At 40.4% G+C, this 25,214-nt stretch overlaps 2 protein-coding genes across 5 annotated transcripts in view; both read left to right on the top strand.

The window, feature by feature from the left end:
- The window catches only part of LOC308412493 (uncharacterized protein), a 199,543-nt gene that overhangs the window by 100,099 nt on the left and 74,230 nt on the right, over positions 1 to 25,214 (top strand). The gene's annotated exons all lie outside the window — the stretch shown is intronic.
- On the top strand, positions 8,115 to 17,587 carry LOC308412500 (uncharacterized protein). The gene is made up of 2 exons (XM_080906910.1): positions 8,115 to 8,360; positions 14,780 to 17,587. Exons 1-2 carry the CDS (start codon positions 8,189 to 8,191, stop codon positions 15,796 to 15,798), a joined length of 1,191 nt encoding a protein of 396 aa, XP_080763036.1. The 5' UTR covers positions 8,115 to 8,188; the 3' UTR covers positions 15,799 to 17,587.

Below are 25,214 nucleotides of genomic sequence, written 5' to 3' on the forward strand. Positions count from 1 at the left end.
CACAGAGATTTCTCCTTGTATATGTTATCAGTGATAGTTTTTAGAAAGAAAATTGAAATCAGCAAAAGTCTGTATTAACAGGTCACAAACATCAGAATCTGTCCTCCTTTTACTTTATAATCCAACTGTGACTGTTTGCTGTAATCATTTGTTCAGGATGATCGTCTCCTGGAGGAACAAAATGCATTTGTATAGCGCTTTACAGTCAGTTATTTCCAAATCACAGCCTCTTAATACTCTGCAAGCTTCCCGCCCCTCCCTCTGTCTCTCAACTCTGTACACGCAACATCTGAGTGCCTGTGTGTCAGTTCTTGGTTTGATTTAGCAGCTCACTACAGTAAATGTATTACCTAACCTCACTTGACCCTTATTGGTCTTATTGGTCTAATGGTGAGCTTAACTCTACAGTAGGATGTGTATTCTCTGTTGCAGCCTTCATTTGTGGTCTTTCTCCTTGTAGCTGAATTTTCTTTAACTGTGAGGATTGTGCGAACAGCATCCATTTCTCGAGTGGTTTCAAAAGCAGACGTGAGTGATTGTCAGCACTGACGAGAGGTGGCAACTTTCTGAGGAACATGTTCTCACTGTAGAGCCTTATTTTGACGGTATATTTGCTCAGATATGTTTTTCTGTTGTCACATTACTTTTCTTTTTTCTTTTTTTTGTCTCCTTCAGTTCCTCCAGACGTCCCACAGCAGCCTGTCTGTGAGGAGGAGGAGGAGGTTCTCCCTGAGCAGCAGCTCTGGAACCAGGAGAGGAGCTCCAGTGTGGAGCAGGAGGAACCAGAACCTCCACAGATTAAAGAGGAACAGGAGGAACTGTGCAGCAGTCAGGAGGGAGAGCAGCTGGGACTGAAGGAGGAGACGGATACCTTCATGGTGACTGCTGCTGAGGAAAGAGACCACAGTGAACCAGGAGGAGACGGGGAGCAGCTCCCCTCTCCCAGCTCTGCTGGAGCTGAGAGTCAGGATCAGGAAGGAGGCAAGAATTCAAGATCAAGTAGAAAAAGAAATAAAAATCACAAAAATAAAGAAAGCCCCACTGCATCAGGGAGTCGGTGTAACTCTGCTAAATGTAAAAAGTCTCTAAAATGTGATGTTTGTGGAAAAACCTTTGAGTTTAATTATCAAATTAAAATCCATTACAGGATGCACACAGGTGAGAGGCCGTTTGCTTGTAAGATGTGTGGGAAAATGTTCAGATGTAATAATTCTTTGTCAAAGCACATAAGAACCCACACAGGTGGTAAGCCATTTTCTTGTACAATATGTGGGAAGATGTTCAAACGTAGCTCTCACTTAACAGAGCACATAATGACTCACACAGGTGAAAAGTGTTGTTCTTGTCCAACATGTGGGAAAATGTTTGCATATAATAGGGATCTACTAAAACACTCAAGAAGTCACACAGGTGAGAAACCATATCATTGTAAAACATGTGGGAAAGTGTTTGGATATAGTAGTTCTTTATTCAAGCACATGAGAGTTCATGCAGGTTTGAAACCATCTCATAAAACATGGAAAAATATTCAGAAGTAGCTTTAATCCTCCAGAGTCCCGCCCCCTTTCCTTTAGTGTTCCCAGTCAGAATTGACCGGTCTGTTTTCACAGCTCTTAAATTAGCATAAGGCAATTGTATGTAAAACACAATATTTATGAGTGCTTTAAGTTGTAAATCTGTCAGATTTGACCCCAACATGACAGGAACACAAAAACACACATGCTGTAAAACATGAAAACTCACAGAGAGAAGTGTTTCCTCAACCAAGATTATTGGCTTAGTGAGCTGCTTTGAGCTGAAACCACATGTTTGTGTCTCTAAAGTCTTTACCTGGCCAGTTTTTACCTGGCTAAATCACCATGGTAACTTACACTGAACATATAAATAAACTGGTCGAAAGCGGGTAATGTTCGGAGGTTCAGTTTAAAAGTGGCCAGAATGTGACCCCCGTATGTGTAATTTAATAATGCAGCAAATGTAAAGTATGTTGTTGTACTTGATTCTAATCTGCTGCTAAGTCTCTTTTACACAGATTGAATTGTAGCTATTACAAAAACACAAAAACAATAAAATGAATTTCACTTTGCTACAGACTGAAGCAAATCTTTTGTCAGGCTTTGGGACTGTAAGCTTTAATGTTTCATGGGTCCAGTTCAGAGCTCTAATGAGAGCTGAGCGCACACTCAAAGAGAAAATAATTATCACATTAAAATGTTTATTTTACTGCTCAATGCACTAGTTTTTTGCTGCGTTAACCTTTTATCATATCTTTACGTCGTGTTCTGTTTAACTTACATTTCTATGTTCTTTATAGATTTTTAAAATCACTTTATCGTCATCTGTTCATGTCTGATGGAGTAGGTTATACTCACACTTTGGAAGAAGTGAGCAGGCTCAGAGTCGGAAGCAGAAAGCCCGGCTTAAATAAAAAGTTCACGTCGACTGTCGTAAAACTGTTTTCTCTGCCTGATTTTACTTTTTGTTAGGTCAGTTTACACACAGGAAGCCTGGCTGTGTTGATCTTCATTCATCGTCTGCCCCTGAGGTCAGAAGTCGGAGTCTTTCTAGAGAAAACGGTGTCTGGAAGGCGAGGCTGAAAAAACATGTACAACGTTATAAAGGTTCAGAGTCAAACAACCTTTGGCTGGTCTTCCAGTTTGTTACACTGTGAGATCAGTCTGACCTCTCCAGCTGTATATTGAATTTACAAATGTGCACACTGAAACAAATATGACTTATAAAGTCAGAACTTCTGGCCTGTCGCTGAGATTTCATAAGGACTAAAAAGGCAAAGGCAGGAGCTGCAGGGGTTGGGGTTTCTGACTTTGTTACCGGAACAGGTCTGATGGGCTGCAGACTTTGTCTTCCTGCCTATTCTACTTGCAGAATCTGAGCCATTTCCAACCCTTCAGCGTGTTTCTCTCTTCTCGAGGCCACATTAGACTCCTGTAACTTTCTCATTTTCACTTTTATAACAGGAATGTTTTTAAATGTGCTGCTGGAGTCCACTCAGCTGGATTTCCATTTGCATCCTGAGCCAAACATAAAATCAGATCATCTTTTTTCATTGTTACTGTTAAGAAATAAATATATAATCTTAATGCTCATTTGCTGATTAGATTGTTTTATGAGAGGCCCAGACTTGACTAGGTCACAGGCTGACAGGAAACTGCACGTTTTTGCAGTATATGAGGAGCAGACCGAGTGAATCTAAGTTCAGATGAAGGGTGACAGGTTGCCCTGGCAACAGACCTCAGAAAAGGGAAGGTATTGCAAGCTGCACAGGAAGTAAGACACAAAGGAACTAAGTAGGAGTTGTTTGTGTTGAAACTGTGTGTGACGTCTGAAGTACTAAAATAACATGCATATGAGACTCATCTTGACCTTCTAATGTTAGAGATTCTGCAGCTGGCTTTGGGCTGTGCAGGGCTCTCTCTTCCAGAAGATGATTGAATAAAGAATTATAAATGTTTTGACCACTCTGAGTCGGGTCTTCTCTGTTCTATCATGGGGATCAAAGAATCGGGTTTAATATTACTGAGAAACTTTATGATTCCTAAGATGGAGCAATGTGATTTTATTGTCCAGCTCTGTAGGGTTTAAATGTTTTAGGTCAGCCACAGTGGAAGCTTTGTTACTAATGGCGGTGCGCTGTAGATTGAAAAGCATTAAAATCAAGGATGAGTCACTGATTCCTGTTTCCTTTTGAACATTTGTTCATGAATTTCTTGGTTATTGTCTTTCTCGCTACTCCCAAGTTAGTGAAACAGTCTGAATGGTTCCTCGACTCATTGTGTGTTACAACTCTCAGCACAGCACACAGTCCATGCTGTTAATGAGCATCATTTTATTTACAATATGTACAACACATACAATTCATTGCAGTGGATTTGTTTGTCTGCTTCCACTTAATCTTTGCAGAGTCTCAGCTCTCTCCCTAACTGCTAGCAGACTATTGCAAAAACAGTGAAGGCATGATGAGGCAGTTAATGATAGCTGCCTCCCCTGGCACTGCCTCTGAACCTGCTGCACCACCCCTCCTCTGCAGCCAAGGGGCAAGACCACACCCAGCCAGCCTTAAAATGAAATAATTAATATACACATTATTTTGTGTTGTTTTAGGTTGGTCAGCCTACAGTTGGTTTGTGGTTGATGTGGATTTGCTGCTCATGTGAATCCTCCCACAGTGTTTCATTAGCAGCTGTAACCACAGTGACTCTGATAAAACAGGAATTAGCAGAATCCATCTGATATGAAGCTGTGCTTTGAATACCACTTCCCTCCTCTTTGAAGAGTAGTCAGATATCTGTGTTCAGGTTTTTGTACAGCCTCTTCTACACTTTGTATCACTGTGTTTGTAGAGCACAGTAGTAGAGAGCTGTGTCTGCCAGGGTTAGGGCTGCTATGGTCAGATTAGTTGATGTAGGTGATGTTTCTGATTTATATCGATTATCAGGAATATATTCAGATGTCCCCCCCTTTCCTCTTTTCCAGAGTATAAACTGAGGAGCCTGAAGGTCAGAATCATGTCTGTACCAGTAAAGGCGTACATACTCTGATGTTGTCTCATAGCTACATGTGAGTTTGACAGATTGTCCTTCTGTTTCAGTGACTTCAGGTTGTTGAGGAGTGATTGAGTCTCCAGCTGTTAGTCCTGGAAAAAGAAAGAAGAAAAGTAGTGAAATGCAGTCTGTATATCTGCTTAATGCAGCAGCTTCAACTAAACTTTAATCCCTGTTCTTAAACTCACCTATAATGTGAGATAGAAGCAAAAAGAGGTGCAGCAACATGTCTTTGGAGTTATTAAAGCCAGACAGACAGCACATGAACAATGTTCTTCCACTGCAGCACAATGACCAACAAATAATGTCATTGGATGAGCTCAACTTCAGTGGGTGGGGCCAGTTTAATAGCTCAGCCAATCAAACAGTTTTGTGCTTCCACAGCAGCTCTGTCTCTGTCTCTGATCTTTACTGCTTCATTTCTCTGTTGTCTTTGTCATCAGTCCAATGACACAAGAATCAGAGGTTTAACAGTGTGTGGCTCCCTCTAGTGGATGTTGTGGAGTATTCTGTTGTCTTTGCTCCAAAGGTTTTTGTGCAGAGTTTTGCTGTTTCCTGTCACTGTGGGCTGCAGAGCACAGTAGTACACAGCAGAGTCAGACAGCTGAAGCTTCTGGATCTTCAGAGGAGCTGAATTTTCTTTCTTGTCGACTTCGGCATCAAATCTGTCTTTTGGGAACTCCTGAGCGTTATCTGCTGTTCCAGTAGTTCCACGCTGTAAAACATACTTTGGAAAGTCATTTACTTCTTGTTTGTACCAGAACAAATATGAATATGAAGCAGATGTTTCAAAGTTACATCCAAGTGTAACTGTGTCTCCTTCAGCAGCAATGACATCTCCTTGTTCCTGGATCACTTTGTCTTCTCCTTTACACTCTGAGGAAGAACAGAACATGCAGAGGAAGAGATGGATCAATAAACATGATTGACTAAAGGAGAACAATCAGCAGCTTTAGAGAGTAGAATTACATGTAGAATATCAGGTGTTTTTACAAGCTAACAAACGGCAGCAGAAACGATCTTCTGACCATTCTAACAAATTTCTTCTCTTGTCTAACACTCACCTCTGATATGAGAGAGAAGTAAAATGAGGTAAAGCAGCATGTCTTTAGTTGTTGGGTTAGTCAGACAGCAGAATGAAGAAACTAAGCAGCCTCTCTGCTGCAGTCCTTCTCCTCAACGTCAGGCTGGCTGTGCTTCTGCAGACAGAAATCATCTCATTGGTTGAGTTCAGCATCAGTGGGTGGAGTCAGAAACATTTTCAGGCCAGTCAGTGCGATTATTCCTGCCTCAGAGGAGTGTTTGCTGAAGGTTCAGTTTCAGTTCTTCACCGCACAGTTCGACCAAAGCAGGTCAAACCAGGATGGAGCTCGACTGAAGGTGGAATTTAAATCTGTGTGAAGATGTGCAGCACTCTTTGGAAGAACTTTATTTTGAAAGAACAATAAGGTAATATGAAAAGGCATCATCCTAAGCATCAACATCAGCAAGGATCTGAGCTGGTCACACCATGTTGATGTGATCACAAAAGCAGCAAGACAGCAGCTCTTCTCTCTGCGGCGCCTGAGAAGATTCAGCATGAACCCCAGAATACTTACAAACTTCTACAGAAGCACCATTGAAAGTATTCTGACTGTTTGCACCACCACCTGGTACGGCAGCTGTAACACTCCTGACCCCAAAGCTCTGCAGAGGGTGGTGAGATCAGCACAGTGCATCACCAGCAATGCAGGATCTGTACAAACGGCGCTGCATGAGGAAGACGCAGCGGATCCTCTCTGATCCCAGCCACAGACTTTTCACACTCCTGCCGTCCGACAGGCGGTTCAGGAGCATCCAGACCCGCACTAGCAGACACAGTTTCTACCCACAAGCCATCAGGCTTTTGAACTGCTGACATTCTGGACACAACATTACACATTTAAATGCTCATTGCAACGATTTCGGTGCAAACTCTAAATACCAAAAATTGTCTTAAATTCTCTAAATATTTAATATTTTAGTATTTTGTTATTCTTCTTCTAATCATTATTATTGTAATTGTTATTTTCTCCTTTGCACACTTCTATATGTTCATGTAAAGCTGACGAGCATGAGCCAAAGAATTTCCTTATAGGTAAATGTGGCTACACTGTTTATCTGCATATGACAATAAAACTCTAAACGTCAAACATCACATTTGAACGTTCCTGCAGTTGGTTTGTGGTTGATGTGGATTTGCTGCTCATGTGAATCCTCCCACAGTGTTTCATTAGCAGCTGTAACCACAGTGACTCTGATAAAACAGGAATTAGCAGAATCCATCTGATATGAAGCTGTGCTTTGAATACCACTTCCCTCCTCTTTGAAGAGTAGTCAGATATCTGTGTTCAGGTTTTTGTACAGCCTCTTCTACACTTTGTATCACTGTGTTTGTAGAGCACAGTAGTAGAGAGCTGTGTCTGCCAGGGTTAGGGCTGCTATGGTCAGATTAGTTGATGAAGAAGATGTTTCTGAGTCATATCGATTATTGGGAATATATTCATAACCACTGAAGTCTTTGGCTCCTTTCCAAAGTATAAACTGAGGAGCCTGAAGGTCAGAATCATGTCTGTACCAGTGAAGGTAAATATTTCTGTAACCTGTCTCATAGCTACATGTGAGTTTGACAGATTGTCCTTCTGTTTCAGTGACTTCAGGTTGTTGAGGAGTGATTGAGTCTCCAGCTGTTAGTCCTGGAAAAAGAAAGAAGAAAAGTAGTGAAATGCAGTCTGTATATCTGCTTAATGCAGCAGCTTCAACTAAACTTTAATCCCTGTTCTTAAACTCACCTATAATGTGAGATAGAAGCAAAAAGAGGTGCAGCAACATGTCTTTGGAGTTATGAGCTGTAAGTGGTCTGATGTTCACAGCTGGAGTCAGACAGGTTTCTGCAGTCAGGAGGAGGAGCTGCTTTTGCTCTCATGTGATGTGATGCTGCTTTTAAAGTTTTCCTGCTTCAATTTGTTCACACAGAGCATCTGGTTCTTCTCTCTGTGGTGTCTGAGCCAAAGAACATCCACTAAACACTCACGTCTGGGCTCCACTTTGAAAATAAAACGTTACATTTATGTAAATCTGTAAAAAATAAACATTTACAGTTTGTGTAATAATAAATATAACACTGAGAAAACTGAGTCAGATTTGAAAGACCTGAAAACTAACGCAGTGACACAGATGAAGGAGATTTTGCTCCTTTTATTTGATACAGCAGCCGAAAAAGAAGCTGCTGCAGTTTCTGCTCTTTTGTCTTTGATATTTTTGTATGAGTATGATGGATTTGTTCAGTTGTGTATTAAAAATTAAATGAAAGTCAGCACTGAAAGCTAAACAGTCAAAATAATTTCCTTTGTTTTTATTCCACATCCTGCATGGAGCTTCAGTCATTCATGGATCTGTTTTCTCTTCTCACTGCAGCCTTGCTGCTCACAATCATTTATTCATTTACTGCAACAAACTGAGATGTTAAAGGAACTAAAGGCAACACTCGTGTACTGCCGGAACCTCACCGCGTGACACAGGCGGAAGTAAACAAACAAAGGCGTCATTACCGTCCCACGTGTGTGAGCTGAGTGTGTGAGCTGAGTGTGTGAGCTGCGGCAGCAACGATGCCTTCAGTTCAGTATCTGAGAGAGTTCATCAACGAGCGACTAACTGCTGCTGCTGAACAAATATTCTTGGAGTTTGAAAAAACGATCGTCCAGTACGAGGAAGAGATCGACCGTCAGCGCAGACTGCTGGATATCACCTGGAAACCCCAAATCAAGCTGCACAGGACAGGTGAGTGTCCCTCTGAGGGAGGATCCTGATCACAGCTCTGCGGGACGTTTGTTGGATTGTGTGTCCACAGGTGTTTGTACTTTGCGTCGTAATAAAATGACGGTAAAAGGCTCCGCCCACTTCTCATCCAGGTCTTACCATGCAACGACTCTGTGAATGCACTGGAGAAGTGTAGTGGTAGAGTCCTCCGTCAGGAATGAGATATGTGTGTCGACTTTTTATTCTCCCTTAAGATTATTATGCCATAACGCTGCACAGAGCAGCTCTGCTAACAGGTTATGGGCCCAGAGCAGCAGTAAAGAGATCCTAGAGATCCTGTAACTGCCAAAGGAAGGGCAGCGTTTCCTGGAAAGCCGCAGGTTACCGGCAGGTGTTAAAAGTTTGGCACGATTGAGTGAGTAAGCGTTTTTGTGCATCATGAGCAGACGCACGGCAGAGTCGGGCAGTCGATATTCCCGTTTGCAGTTTGATGGAGATGAAAGGAAATATGAGATATGGGAAACGAAGTTCCTTGGTCATCTCAGACTACAAGGTTTGAAAGATGTCATCTTAAAGGCTGAGGGTGATGAAGAAGCCGATGGTGAAGATGATGACAAAAATGCAGAAGCATATGCAGAGTTGATACAATTTCTGGATGACAAAAGTTTATCGTTAGTTATGAGAGATGCAGTTGATGACGGACGGAAAGCCCTAAAAATTTTGAGAGGTCATTATGCAGGAGTGGGCAAGCCAAGGATCATAAGTCTGTACACCGAACTTACTTCTCTCACAAATGAAAAGAATGAAAGTGTGACGGACTATATTATCCGAGCAGAAGCAATTATCACAGCGTTAAAAAATGCGGGTGAGTCATTAACTGATGGACTTCTGATCGCAATGATAATGAGAGGTCTACCAGAGAGGTTTAAACCCCTGATTGTGCACGTTACACAGAGCGAAGCAAAAATCACATTTTCAGAGTTTAAAGTAAAACTCAGAAGTTATGAAGAAACCGAGAGAATGCGTGCGGCTGTAACTGATGACAACGTAATGAGGACAAAAGTGCAATTAGACCAGGATTCTACTTCATGGCGAGCAGATGACCGAAGATCAAAGAATAATGAGATTGTGTGTTTTAAATGTGGACTAAAGGGACACACTGCAAGAACGTGCCGATCCAGAGTATGGTGCAGTTTTTGCCGGAGTAGTACACACAAAGATGCGACCTGTAGAAGGAAGCTAAGACGGGATGAAGCGAGAGGGGTTGTGGAGAAGGACTACGCGTTCAGGACGGGCTCCGAACCCCAGAGGGTCCCGGACGGCGGCCAAGAGATGCTGAATAACCAGCTACTGGTGGATACGGGAGCGACGTCACATATCTTTACGAAGATCGAGAGTTTTAAGACTTTTGATGACACATTTCGACCCGAGGCTCATTGTGTAGAGTTGGCTGACGGAAGGCGGAGCAGAGGAGCTGCAAAGCGGCGAGGAGATGCTGAGATAAGTATGATTGACAGTAAAGGACGCAGTCACAAGGTAACATTGAAACAAGCACTCTACATTCCATCGTTTCCACACGACATTTTGTCAGTAAAAGCAGCTACTAGTAACGGAGCCACTGTGGTTTTCAAACACAGGGACAGTTTTCTTAAACATGTTGATGGAACAAAATTCCCTATATATGAACACGAGAGACTGTTCTTTATAAACACTGTGCAAGACTTTGAAGAGAAATGTAATGGATGTTTTGATATGCAAACGTGGCATGAAATTCTAGGACACTGTAATTATGAGGATGTTCAAAATCTGCAAAATGTCGTTGATGGAATGGAAATTAAGGGTAAAATCAACAAAAACATGCAATGTGAAGCCTGTATACAAGGGAAGTTTACTCAAACTAGGAACCGAGAACCAGATGAAAAGGCCAGGGCAGCATTAGAGTTGGTACATACGGATTTAGCTGGTCCGATTACGCCAAACTCTAAAGAAGGGTTTAAGTATGTTTTGTCGTTTGTTGATGATTATTCAGGTGCAACATTTGTATATAATCTGAAAAGCAAAAGTGATACAACTCAAGCAACTGAAAGATTTATTGCAGAGGTGGCGTCATATGGGAAAATCAAGTGCATTCGTTCTGATAATGGAACTGAATTTACAAGCAGACAGTTCAGAGATTTATTAAGTAGACACGGCATTAGGCAGGAAACTTCGGCGCCATATTCGCCTCATCAAAACGGAACAGCAGAGAGGAACTGGCGTACACTTTTTGACATGGCGAGATGCATGTTAGTTGAGAGCGAATTGCCAAAGTCTTTATGGCCATATGCAGTACAAACCGCGGGAGTGATTCGGAACCGATGTTTTAACAAACGCACAGGTCAGACAGCGTATAAGATGTTAACTGGAAAAAGACCTGATCTTTCTAGAATGAAAAAATTCGGATCATTGTGCTATGCTTATAAACAAAATAGGGGAAAGCTGGATCCAAGATGCGACAAAGGTGTTTTCTTGGGATATGACAAAAATAGTCCAGCATATTTGATCTATTTCCCAAAAACCGGGAAGGTTGAAAAGCACAGATTGATAAAAATACTAAATCCCGCGACAATGGATCAACAAACACAGAGTGATCAGATGTATGAAGATGAGGTTTATGAATCCAGAAAAGATGGTGAACCCAAACAGACGAAGGATGAGGATATTCCAGATGGTAGTGAAAGCAGTCAAACTGAGTCCGAGGTTAAAACTGATGATAAAGTAGATGCTGGAGCCACACGTTATCCATCCAGAATCAGAAAGAGACCTGATTATTTGAGTGATTATATCACGGATGTGAAAGAGTGTGAAAATGAACAGATGACGAAACCAGTTTCAAAGTCTAAGTTAGACAAATTCTCTGTATTTGTGTTTGGAATATAAGATGTTTTTTCGGAGGATTGTTTTTCCCCAACCTGTGTATAAGTGGGGGTGTTGGATTGTGTGTCCACAGGTGTTTGTACTTTGCGTCGTAATAAAATGACGGTAAAAGGCTCCGCCCACTCTCTATCCATGTCTTACCATGCAACGACTCTGTGAATGCACTGGAGAAGTGTAGTGGTAGAGTCCTCCGTCAGGAATGAGATATGTGTGTCGACTTTTTATTCTCCCTTAAAATTATTATGCCATAACGCTGCCCAGAGCAGCTCTGCTAACAACGTTTCTGATTGTGAGGACTTTTTGGAGACTTAAGTAAGAAAAATGTACTTATGTACCACTTGGTTATGTCCTCATGTGCGACGCGATCGCGAAAACAGCAAACAATTAACGCCACGCCGATGTTGTTCACGGGACAGACTCTTGTCGCCGCTATCGTTTTATTTCTCCGGTTTCAGCGTTTTTGCTCCACAACTACAGCGAGCAGTTTACTTTGAGCACTAACATGGACTCGAGTCAACCAGCGCCACCTCTGGCCACGTGCCACAGCCTACAGCCAGATCAACCTGTGACACACATCTGCACCACGTTTGAATTCGTGTCATGCACATTTGTACCTTTCAATTGTGTCTGTTTGTGCGTCATGCAAAGAAACCTTTGAAGAATGAAATGATATCATATATTCCTTATTGGCCTACATTTGTACAAAATTCCAAATTATATACACAAAGTCATAGAAATCACCACTCCAATTGGTCATCATGATTTTGATATTCTCTTTTTCCATAACAATGAAATACGCCTTGGACAAATATGACACATCAATATTTCATTAGTGTTGTCACATCACATCCTGTAAGCATCGTCTGCTTGTGTCCTTTCCTCCGGAAATGAATATTTCCAGCCAATATAGGCAACCCATCAACATGGCTGGAGTTATTTACAGTCTGTATAAGTGTGTAAGGAGACGGCAGTTACTGTGAATTTACAGGACTTTCTCTGTTCATGGGCTAACTTGTGGAGTAGGGTCTGTATTCTCTCTGTATTCATTTGTGGCCTTTTTCCTTGTAGCTGATTTTTAATGAGAGTTGATTTATCTGTTAACTGTGAGGATCCAGCCAACATTTCTGCATTTCTCTCGTATTTTCAACAGCTGATGTCAGTCATCATCAGCACTGACAAGAGGTGTAAACTTTCTGTGGTTTTCTGACTGACATTCCTACTTTTAAGCCTTGTTTTAACAGTATGCACTGCTTGAAAAAGTAAAGGAATGCTTTTTAACCAGAGTATAGCATCAGGTCAGTCAAACTACTGGCATATTGATCTGGTCAGTTAAGTAGCAAAGTGGGTTACGGACGGGAATCCAAGGACCTGGACTGCTGGGCACTGGCTGTCCTCAAGAACTGGTTCCTGGTAATCCAATTCAAGTAATTCAATTGTTAGTCTGTCTGGTTATTGATCCCACTGTTCTTGCACTACAATCAGGTGATTTTAGTTTGCGTGTGAGAGGAGTGAAATAGCGGCGCACTCTGCAACATGATTATGGACATTACATTTATTTTTATTGCACAAAAGGATGAGAACATGATGGTAAAGTAGAAACTGGATCCAGGACAAAACGGCTGCTAACACAACTATGACTCTGCAAGCACCTGTGCAGTCAGCATGCTAATGCTAAGCTAGCCAAGAGCCCAGAGTGACGCTGCAGCTGAGAGCTGACCCCATTAACATTAAAGTTTTGTAATGACTAGTACAATGAGTTACTTTCTTCTAGGAGTAAATACTGCAGTACTGTACTAATTCAAATTAATTTTAAGTGCTCCATGTAATATGTGTAGCAACGTTTTGTTTTGTTTTGGGGTTTTTGTCATTTACCACCCCAGCACTGATCACAACAAAGGAGAAATACCTCTTACATGCACAAATTAATTTGTATGAAGTAATGTCTTTGATGTGCTGCTTAATGATAGCGGTGACTCTCAAAGCAGAGGCAATAAGGATCGAAGACAGAATTGATACAAAATTGGAACATTAAGCGTTATCAATAATCAGTTGGAATCACTAAATTCTTCTTAATTTCCATTCATATCTGGGATGTTATGTTTCATTCCATCTGGTACTACGAGGTTACAACTCTGTCCAGGAGCTCAGTGATGGGCAGATCGAGATCTAGGGGGGGATCCCCCTGGACGCATCTGTCATTTCATGCCCTACAACAGGGGTGTCCAACTCCAGTCCTCGAGGGCTACTATCCTGCAGCTTTTAGATGCATCCCTACCCCAGCACAGCTTAATCAAATGGTTGGAATACCTCTTCAGCATGCCATCAAGTTTGGCAAAGGCCTGGTAACAAGTCATTCATTAGATTCAGTTGTGTTGGAACAAGGCTGCATCTAAAAGCTGCAGGACAGTAGCTCTCAAGGACTGGAGTTGGACACCCCTGCCCTACAAGCAAATAGGGCCAATTGAACTACTGAGTACCATTTTGAGTGGTTACAGTAAAATTTTTAGGGAGTCCTTGAATTCAGCCACACGGCATCCTTTCATTCCCAACTAGGGCTGCACGATTTTGCATAAAATGAGAATCACGATTTTTTTTGGCTTAGAATTGAGATCGCGATTCTCTCACGATTTTCTTTTCCAGTATAAATATTTATTGTACTTATTAACTGCACATCAACTTCGTAACAGTTGAGACTGAACATAAAAACAATAAATAAACATAAAAACAACAAATGTCTCACGTTTTGTTGTTGCCGTAAAATGTTGTACTGCTTGTAATTCCGTCTCTACCGTTGCTCGACGCTGCGTGTACAGAGCAGGTAGTGCAACAATAGAAAAATAGTTGCGGGACGGCACTGTGTAGCGTTTGTCTAGGGTGTTGATCATTTTCCTAAATCCCTCGTTTTGCACAGTGTTGATGGGAGCCATATCTTTGGTCAGGTGATAAGTGATAGCCTCCGTGATTTCTTTGTGCCTGCAGGAGTTCGACGGGTATAGGGAAGCGCTGTATAAGGTTCCCGTTATTGATGTTTGGGTGGTTGACCGGGACGGATTTTCTCCTGTCACTTTCTCGTCATCCCTGACGTGCTCTCCGTTGTGTTTTCCTGCTAATTTTAGCATCACACAGCACAGCTTCTGTATCACGTGGTATAAGGCTCCGCCCTTGTCATTTGTTGAGCAGGAAGAGTGAGCGCTTGTTTTCATGCAGATTATGTCCCGGATCAAAATGCGGTACAATCGTCGTCTTTTTATTTTTTATTTTTTTAAATCGTTGTCATTTGGAAATGAGATCGCACATAAGTATGAATCGAGATCGCGATTTTCCAACGATTAATCGTGCAGTTCTATTCCGAACACATACCCAGTCCATGGCACTATAGATATCAAGCTTAATTTAATTTTCCATTTTGATCTGATACATGTTCAAAGTCTTCCTTTATTTTTTGTGCAGTATATTTGCTCAGTATGATTTTTTTTCTATTTTCACATCACCTTTCTTTTAATTGTCTCCTTTTTCCCCTCCAGATGTCCCACAGCAGCATTTCTGTAAGGAGGAGGAAGTTATCGCTGATCAGCAGCATTTCTGTAGGGAGGAGGAAGTTATCGCTGATCAGCAGCTCTGGAACCAGGAGAGGAGCTCCAATCTGGACCAAGAGGAACCAGAAGCTCCACAGATTAAAGAGGAACAGGAGCAACTCTGTAGCAGTCAGGAAGGAGAGCAGCTGGTACTAAAGGAGGAGAATCATACCTTTATGGTGACTGCTGCTGAGAAAAGAGACCACAGTGAACCAGAACCAACAAGAGACCAACTCAACTGTGTCAGCTCTGCTGTAGCAGTGAGACAATATCAGGGAGGAAGGAAGAAAGATTCACAATCACGAAGAAATAAAAAAAAAGGTCACAATAATGTAGAACACCAACCTACGCCAGACAGTCAGTGCAAGTCTGACAAAAGTAAAAAGTCTTTAAAATGTGATGTTTGTGGAAAAGCCTACAAATATAATTATGAAATGGAAAGACATTATAGAATCCATACAGGGGAGAAGCCGTTTTCCTGTAAAACATGTGGGAAAATGTTTGTACGTAGTGGTTCTGTAGTGCAGCACATGAGAATCCACACAGGTGAGAAACCATATTCTTGCAAAGTGTGTGGGAAAAGTTTTAGACAGACAAATGGTTTAACTGTCCACATGATCACGCACACAGGTGAGAAGCGGTATCACTGTGAAATATGTGGGAAAATGTTTGCACGTAGTAATGGCTTATTGAGGCACAAAAAAGTTCACACAAGTGAGAAACCTTATTATTGTAAAACATGTGGGAAAACATTTCCACTTAGAAACTTGTTTTTGATACACACAAAACGTCACACAGGTGAGAAACCATATCATTGTAAAACATGTGGGAAAATGTTCAAGCGTAACAGTCATTTAAAAGAGCACATAAGAATACACACAGGTGAGAAACCATATCATTGTAAAACCTGTGGGAATTCATTTAGATATCGTGCTCACTTGTTGCGTCACATGAAAATACACATATAGAGGTGTACTCTTTTAACAAAATTAACAGTTTAGTAAGCTGTGTTGAGTGCAAAGTTAAACATAAGTCAGCATGGGAACTAATGGTAAGCACAGCATGGTAGTGAGGAGGTCATGGTTAGAGTTTCATTTTAAAAGCAGGTGGAAGTGGCACATTTTTACAAATTATTCCATTTACAAAATGTTTTAAGAGCATTATCAATTCTTTACCCAAGCAACAGTGATGGGGATAACACCATTGCTTTTTTCAGTAATTAGTAATCTAACTAATTACTATTTCTATCGTTATAATGCTGTTGCTGTTACTGTTACTATGAAGAAAATGCGGTGCAGGCACGTTACAGTTTCTCAACACACCGTTGGTTGAAGCTGTGTTCATCTTGCTGGGAGCTAGTGGGGCGAAACAGTCCCACAAGTCCCACTGGTTGGCTGAGGAAGGATAAAGTAGTCATGGTAAACCAATTACATGACCAATTTAAGATAACGTGGTGGCACAAATAATTTGTGTGGCATCTTATTTGATGCAGAGTGTTCTGTAAATAGTTTAAAATGGTTATTAACAAAGTCTTTGCTGCATTTTTTTGGTAAATAGTTGCATATAACTTTTTTATTTGCAAAACTCCTGCATAGGTTTTTAAAATGTACAATGTCTATTTGCATTTCATGTTATGAAAATGATTTGTTAAATGTTTGTTGTTGTTACAGTAAAAAAAAAAAAAGATTTCATGGGGGTGGGGGTTGTTTGTTTTGGTTATTTACATATTTTTTTAATCAATTGTATTATTGAAAACATAACTGTAAATTCAGATGTGAGTTTGTGCTGAAAAGAATGATACCAAACAAGGCATGATAAATAGTTCTTGAAAGGTGAAATGTAGAGGTCAAATCAACCCTGGACCTCAGAGGGTTAAACTTTTTTTTCTAAAGTAACACCATAGTTACTTTTCTTTGTATTTAGTTACTTTTATAATATTGTAACTTAGTTAATAACTTACTTTTTTCAAGAAGTAACTATAGCTAATTACTTTTTCAAAGTAACTTGCCCAACAGTACTGAGGAATACATTTTCTATGTAGAAGTCTTTAAACTGTTTCCTAACTGAATGAAGTGCAAACATTTGGTTTCTGCTCTTATATCTCTTTTGCATTGCTGTCATTGCAGCTACTACATCACAAAACAGAACACACACCGAGAAGACCTGCTTCATCAATGAAATTAATTTCTTTTTGATTTTTTTTCATTTCAGGTTGTTTGTTTGTGCTCTGGTTCTGGACAGTAACCTTTGATGTTTAAAGGTGTCTTGTAAAAATTTCAAACGTGCATCCAGCAGCATGGAAAGGCCAGTGAGTGATAAAATAAATGGAAATACAATATTTATTTTAGATTTGTGTTTCCGCAGAGTACAGCTTTACCATGTGTTCTAGTTTGTTGAGTGGAATCCTGTGAGATCAGTCGAACCTCCAGCTGTCAGACTGCACTGTGATAAATTTGAGATTTTTAAAAAATGTGCTAACCACTGCACCATCATGCTGCTTTTCCAATTCTTTTAATAAGAATAACTTGAAAGCTCATTTAGATATAATTTTTTAATGTTGCTGTTTATATCATTCATTTGTCTCATTTTCTTTTGGTCATTTAATTCATTGACACTCGTTTTCTGTTACTTTTAGCTTTTTTGTAGAGTTTTAGACTCAAGACGTGGTGGGACGCTCATATATAGAGGTAGTTAGCATTTTCATTGATGATTTCTGTTCCTCTGCAAGCGTTAAATTAAACATTTCACCTGTTAAAATCTCCTGTACTTACTGTGTTTGAGAAAAAAGTTTCTTGTCAGTCTATCCTCAGTGAAGAGACAATAACTCACATCCTTATTTATTGGGTTGGGTTTTCTCTGGCTTCCTCCATGCAGTTAGTGGGGTTAGATTCATTGTATTCTTGCAGAATGTGGGCAGCAGCTTTTGCAGAAACATCTGTGGTCATGTGACACAGTTCTGTCTTTCTGTTTCATCCTTACCTCTGCTGCTGTATGAACAAACATTTTGAAGAAGCAGGAAGTAGATTCATCACAAAATAATAGAAGTATGACGTTAGCTAGCTGTTATTGTATTTCAGTGAGTAGCTTGTGTCACATGACTGATTATCTTGAATAATTTCTGTTATTTTACACAATAAACATTATTCACTCAAATTGTCACTACAACAAACCCAACTGGGCAGAGGTTTAACAGTGTGTGGCTCCCTCTAGTGGATGTTGTGGAGTATTCTGTTGTCTTTGCTCCAAAGGTTTTTGTACAGAGTTTTGCTGTTTCCTGTCACTGTGGGCTGCAGAGCACAGTAGTACACAGCAGAGTCAGACAGCTGAAGCTTCTGGATCTTCAGAGGAACTGATCTGATGCTGGAATCCAGTGTGGATGAAAATCTCTCCTTGAACTCGTCTGCTGTGTTTCCTTGATCCCCGCTATAGCGCATCAGGATGAATTTGGGGCTGTTGTTTCCATCCTGTTTGTACCAGAAGAGAGAAGTACCTGTTAAACTGCTGCTGTTATAGAGACAGCCAAGTGTTACTGTGCCTCCTGCAGCAGCAGTCTCTTCTCCTTTTGCTTGCAGCACGTTGTCTTTTTGTGCTCTGCATTCTGTAAAACACCAACAAACAGTATCAGTGTGCTGTTAAAGAATCACGTCAATGTTGATATCAAAGAAACAGAGTTGTGTTCATACCGAGGCACATAGCAGCCAGCAGCACTGAGATGAACAGAGGCGTCATATCTGCAGTGTAGAGTAACTGTGAGCTACAGCAAGTATAAAGAAGCTGTGATCTCTCTGTTTAGTCTTCATCAACACTAAGTTGGTGGATTAGAAGGAGGAGCCTGATCACAGTGACAGGACTCATTCACAGCCCTGTGTTATTCCCCCTGCTGACAGCTTCACACTCAGCACGTCTTTCTGCTGCTCTGCTTTCCTTGGCAGCAGGAAGTCTACAAAGTGAAAAGTCAATGATCCTTAAACACATCAGTGTGTGAAGGGCGAGTGTGGCTTGTAGTGTTCGGCACTTTGAGAGTCTCAAAGACAATTTTTTTTAATAGAAACACAATTAAAACTCTGCTGAAGCTGAAAGTCAAGATCAGATAGGAAGTGAATATTAGACTCAGGATCAACTCCAAATGTAGAGCTGTACGTGTCCAAGCCAAAAAGAAGACATCACCCTCCCTGCCTACATATTCAGTGTGACAATGGAGATAGGGAGTTGATGTGTTTCTGACACATGGGATATTTGGGAATAAATCTGAAAGAATAAGTCCTGAATGTAAATACACAGCTCAGAGTCCACACAGGTAACAATGATCACTGGGGCTGGGTATCGTCACTGATTTCTAGAATCGATTCGATTCACGATTCGGTTAGATTTGAATCTGGGAAATTTTGCCTCAGACAGTCAGAAATATTATTATTCAGATCAGTACATTTATATATTTTTGTATCTATAAAAAAGGAAGCTGACACTTGCAAGACTTTATCAAAGGTGTGAGCATCACAGCAGAGGCCTTTGTGTCAAAGTAGCTGAAGATAAAACACAGACACGTTTTGCATAATTTTTAAAAGTTTACATTTGTTCAGTAGCCTACTGAACAGCAGAAATTTGGTTTATTTTTCGGAAGTAAGTCAAAGAAAAAAAAACAGCGACCGACAGCGCTGTAAACAACGGTAGACTTCTGCGTAACAAGCAAGCAAATAATGCAGAAAACATTTTTAGACAGGAAACTGTTCTTGAAGTACAGAGAGAGAGAGAGAGAGAGCTGTGCATGAAGTGTGATTTTATCCTGGTGGAAGCAAAACAGCAAAAGTCAGAGTGAATCCATGACAATGTTTATGTGAAGTTTGGATCTTCTTTTGCTGCTGGTTCAGTCAATATTGTTTGGAGAGAGATAAAACTAACAGCTTTAGAATCAGCGCAAAAACGACGTAAACACAAAGCGCGGACCCGCCGAAACATCAGAATCAGCGAGCTGTCGGCTTTCAGCCCCGACCGTGTCCGTGCCGTCAGTGATTCTGATCCGTCGGCGGGTCCGCGCTTTGTGTTTACATCTTTGTGCAGAAGCCGTGTTCCTGCTCTCATTTACTGTTTTAGCTGTTTGGTGGTTGTTGAAATTTTGTGAGGTTTAACCTGAGATTCTGGCATTTTGGGCAAAATAAATTTATATTTAAAAATCGATTCAGGATTTTAATGAATCGATATCACGTTATCCAAGCCAGAATCGATATTAATCGATAAATCGATTATCAAAGCCCACCCCTAATGATCACCTCTTCTGTGAAGACAGCAGAATGTATACTGGGGGAAAATCGTAACAATCGTAAGCCACATTTCTGGTGACACCAACAAACTGAATAAAGTGATGAGGAAGGCTTAATGCAAACTGGATATACAGGAAGCTGTGGTGGAGAGAAGGTCACTGCACAAGCTGTTATCTATCAGCCTCTTACAGTAAGAGCTCCTTGTCTAACAGGCTGCTCCAGCTCCACTGACACAAGCACAGATACAGATAATCTCTCACACTTCATGAAATAATTCTTTATGACACAGAATCAGCTGTTTGTCTCAGCCGGAACCAGTGTTGGTCAAGTTACTTGAAAAAAGTAATCCGTAACTAATTACTGATTACTTCCCCAAAAAAGTAATCCTGTTACTTTACTCATTACTTATTTTCAAAAGTAATTAATTACTTAGTTACTTAGTTACTTTTTAAAAACACGATTTACAACCTGAGTAGGTGATAAAGCGATAGATCTTTCAGCCCAATTCTACTTTTTCTGCATAATCCATCATACAAAATGTAATCAAATGGAAAAGTCTCTTTTTAAAACTTGTTTATTAGTTTTAATCTTTTAACTTTATGCATGAAGCAAAAATTTAATTATCTGCAACATTCTCTGACTGGAAGAAATTAGTTTAACAGTTAAACCTATTTTCTGCACATTCCAGCTCATAAAATAAAATATTTTTTGTGTTTACACTCAGTCTTTCAAATAGATGCAAGTAAAACACAGCAGAAAATAAATAAAGTCACAGACTCAGCGGTCCTGTTGCTCTATTTTCACCTGTAAAGCAGGACTGAGGTAGGCGGAGGTTTACCCTGGTCCAGGTGTGCCGCGGTCAGTGGAAGAATCCGCGAGTTTCTCTGTGAGTTTCCCATCACGTCGTAGCTACTCGGTGCTTGTTGGAAGTTTAGGGGTTTTTTCACTGTAAAAAGAAGTTTTCTTCCCACGCACAGCGGACACTAATGTTTTTGTCACTTTTTATGGAATCAAACTCAAAGTAAGTCAGAACTTCCACGCTTTAAACGCTGCACGCTCATACTCTCTCTGCACTCGATATATGATCCACTGTTGATCTGCACACAGCTGTTGTCACGAACGTCGCACTCGCTTACGTCACTGTCATGAGACATTCTCGCAAAGAAATCACGGTTTTAGTAACGCAGTAACGCAGCATTCCCACGGGAAAGTAACAGTAATCTAATTACCTTTTTTGCAATAGTAATCCCTTACTTTACTCGTTACTTGAAAAAAGTAATCAGATTACAGTAACGCGTTACTGCCCATCTCTGGCCGGCACCGTAACAACACTTTACACTCAGTTATTACCATACACTTTCAGGACATCTGACATGTGCTGTGTGTCATAATTAGCTATGTGGTGATATCTTATGGACACAAATGCAACATGGTGGTGGCAGGACTCCAACAAGTACTTAGTCTGGATTTGTCAGGACAACTTACAAAGCCAAAAAATGCAAAGAGAAAGTCAGGTATTACAAAATAAGCAAACACAAGACAGAAAAAAACAAAAGCTGCCAAAAAAGGGAAAACAGCACAACGAGAACAAATAAAAGATAAACACAGAGACTGATGGAAAAGAATGGGAACAGTATATAGAATTAACTAAATAAATCATAAAAGACACTACTAAGCATTTTAAGATAGAAAAACTCAAAAAAGAAGAAGAAGAAAGAACCCAAACCACCATAGTCACATTTTACATGTATTGAATTTTAATCAGGTTTTCATTTTCACTTTTAACATGTTTTACATACTTGACTTCTTTGCTAATTGTGTTATTATTATTACTGTTCTCATGCTGTCCTACCATGGAAGCACAGCATGAGTAGAGGTCTCTTTTTTTCCTCTTGTACTTTCCCATTGTAGTGTATATTTCAGTGTTTTTCTGTAACGCTACCGATCTCCAACCTGTATCCCCATGTGATGTCTGTGTTGTGTGTGTGTAAGGTCGGGGGGGTGTCCCATTTCACTGCAGAGAAACCTGCATGTGGCGAATAAAGCTTGGATTGATTGATATTATTATTATTTCTAATTATTTATGAAATATCTATTGGGGAGCGAGTGAGTGAACAATGAAACGGCAGTAAACACCCAATCAGACCAAACACACAGGTGAGAAACTATATACATGACATCACTGAAAAATCAGACTCACACAGAGGATTTGTGTCAAATGTAAGGAAAGTTTAAAGCAGATGTTCAAGCCACGATAGAAAAACACTGTGAGAATGTCAAAGTAGGTCATGCAGGCATGAAGCACCTTTAGATTAGATTATTATGTTGTGACTTTGTTACATGTGAAACTGAGTTATTTTATTTTGTTTCTGATTTTTAAACACTGTCATCCAATAAATAAGAAAGTTATATCCTGATGACCTTTAGGGGTGGCTGTAGCTCAGACGGTAGAGCAGGTCAGCTGCTGATCGGGAGGTTGGTGGTTTGATCCCTGCCTCCCCCAGATTGCATGCCAAATGTCCTTGGGCAAGATACTAACCCCGATTTGCTCTCTGATACATCCATCGGAGTGTGAATGCATATGAATAAAAGTTAGAAAGCATATTGTATACTGTACATATTTCACATGAACAGTTTTTACTGTTTGTAGTTATTTCATTATTGTTTCTTCATGTCTGAACGTTCCTGCAGTTGGTTTGTGGTTGATGTGGATTTGCTGCTCATGTGAATCCTCCCACAGTGTTTCATTAGCAGCTGTAACCACAGTGACTCTGATAAAACAGGAATTAGCAGAATCCATCTGATATGAAGCTGTGCTTTGAATACCACTTCCCTCCTCTTTGAAGAGTAGTCAGATATCTGTGTTCAGGTTTTTGTACAGCCTCTTCTACACTTTGTATCACTGTGTTTGTAGAGCACAGTAGTAGAGAGCTGTGTCTGCCAGGGTTAGGGCTGCTATGGTCAGATTAGTTGTTGTAGGTGATGTTTGGGATCCATATCGATTATTGGGAATATAATCACTTGTGCTGTCTTTTGCTCCTTTCCAGAGTATAAACTGAGGAGCCTGAAGGTCAGAATCATGTCTGTACCAATAAAGCCAAGGAGTATCATCACTCGTCTCATAGCTACATGTGAGTGTGACAGATTCTCCTTCTGTTTTAGTGACTTCAGGTTGTTGAGGAGTGATTGAGTCTCCAGCTGTTAGTCCTGGAAAAAGAAAGAAGAAAAGTAGTGAAATGCAGTCTGTATATCTGCTTAATGCAGCAGCTTCAACTAAACTTTAATCCCTGTTCTTAAACTCACCTATAATGTGAGATAGAAGCAAAAAGAGGTGCAGCAACATGTCTTTGGAGTTATTAAAGCCAGACAGACAGCACATGAACAATGTTCTTCCACTGCAGCACAATGACCAACAAATAATGTCATTGGATGAGCTCAACTTCAGTGGGCGGGGACAGTTTAATAGCTCAGCCAATCAAACAGTTTTGTGCTTCCACAGCAGCTCTGTCTCTGTCTCTGATCTTTACTGCTTCATTTCTCTGTTGTCTTTGTCATCAGTCCAATGACACAAGAATCAGAGGTTTAACAGTGTGTGGCTCCCTCTAGTGGATGTTGTGGAGTATTCTGTTGTCTTTGCTCCAAAGGTTTTTGTACAGAGTTTTGCTGTTTCCTGTCACTGTGGGCCTCACAGCACAGTAGTACACAGCAGAGTCAGACAGCTGAAGCTTCTGGATTTTCAGTGGGACTGACTTTTCTTTGAGTTCAGCATCAAATCTGTTCTTTGGGAATTCTTGAGCATTATCGCCGGCTGTTTTATCACGTCGTAAAACATATTTTGGAAAGTCATTTACTTCTTGTTTGTACCAGAACAAATATGGATATGTATCAGTTGTTTCAAAGTTACATCCAAGTGTAACTGTGTCTCCTTCAGCAGCAATGACATCTCCTTGTTCCTGGATCACTTTGTCTTCTCCTTTACACTCTGAGGAAGAACAGAACATGCAGAGGAAGAGATGGATCAATAAACATGATTAAAAACTCACCATTAATCAGACTCACACATTTATTTAAGCAGAGGAAACATGTTGATGTTTGTATCTCACCAAAGAAAAGAGCAGCAAGAATAATCCACAGCCAATGTTCCATCTGTACAACAAGGTTTAAATCAACAGGAGAAACTAGCTGATGTTCAACATTCAGTCTGAGAATTGTTCTCTTCACAGCAGCACTTATTATTGACACAATGGTTGAACACAGTGCAGAAGGAGAGCCCCGCCTACTGGATGATGTCGCCCTCTAGTGGAGCTGAGCAGTGTGGAAAATGCTTCCTGTGTTTTGTAGACAGACTGTGGGTTTGCTGACACTTACAGTACGATTACAATCAGCCCATTTATATTTTCAAAGGAAAAAAAGTATGTCAGCCAACATACTGGACATTTTTCTACTGAACAATAAATGTGCTGCCACTACTGTAGTTATTGTACAGTACTGTTATTCAATAATACTTCAAATATGAACCAATTATTATTATTTTATTTCATTTTTATACAATCAAAACTTTACAAACGTTGCTATAAAAAAAGTCTGAAATGTAATAATTTTGAAATTCATTTTAAGCTTCCAATAACTTTATTTTGTAGGTTACATTACTGATAATCAATATGTCATTTAATTATTTTTCAGCCACACACGCGCGTTCGAGCTCAACAACGTGTTTGTTTTGCATTCAAACACAGAAGCTTGGTATGTTATAATATTTAAGGATGGTTTGTTTCCCAGGTCTGCCATTACTGCCTTAATGACTCTCAAGCTCCATTATTACACTGTTGCCAAAAATACTGTAAATGTGATATACAAACAGTAATGGCTCCATTTTCTTACCCTAGCTTACAATATAAAGCACTTTGAGGCTGTTGTTGTGATTTTTCTGTTGTATAAATAAAACTGAATTGATTTTTTTCCATTTATCAGAGGTGGGTAGCGGGGGCAACAGCCTAAGCAGACAATCCCAGACCCAGCAGAGCGCTGCTTTCCTCCCAAGTCGTCTGATGGTTTGCCAGAATTGCTCGTCTTTACCACAAATTCAGAGAATCTGGAGACTTCTCCACGCATGGGACAAAACTGAA

This window comes from Rhamphochromis sp. 'chilingali' (genome assembly GCF_963969265.1).
Source record: "Rhamphochromis sp. 'chilingali' genome assembly, chromosome: 16".
NCBI classification, from domain to species: Eukaryota; Metazoa; Chordata; class Actinopteri; order Cichliformes; family Cichlidae; genus Rhamphochromis; species Rhamphochromis sp. 'chilingali'.

What these genes read in the sequence shown, in the direction of transcription:
- LOC308412500 (XM_080906910.1), top strand. Translation starts at nt 8,189, where the DNA reads ATGCCTTCAGTTCAGTATCTGAGAGAGTTCATCAACGAGCGACTAACT. An exon ending in AATCAAGCTGCACAGGACAG is followed by an intron (nt 8,361 to 14,779) that starts GTGAGTGTCCCT and finishes TTTCCCCTCCAG; the next exon opens with ATGTCCCACAGCAGCATTTC.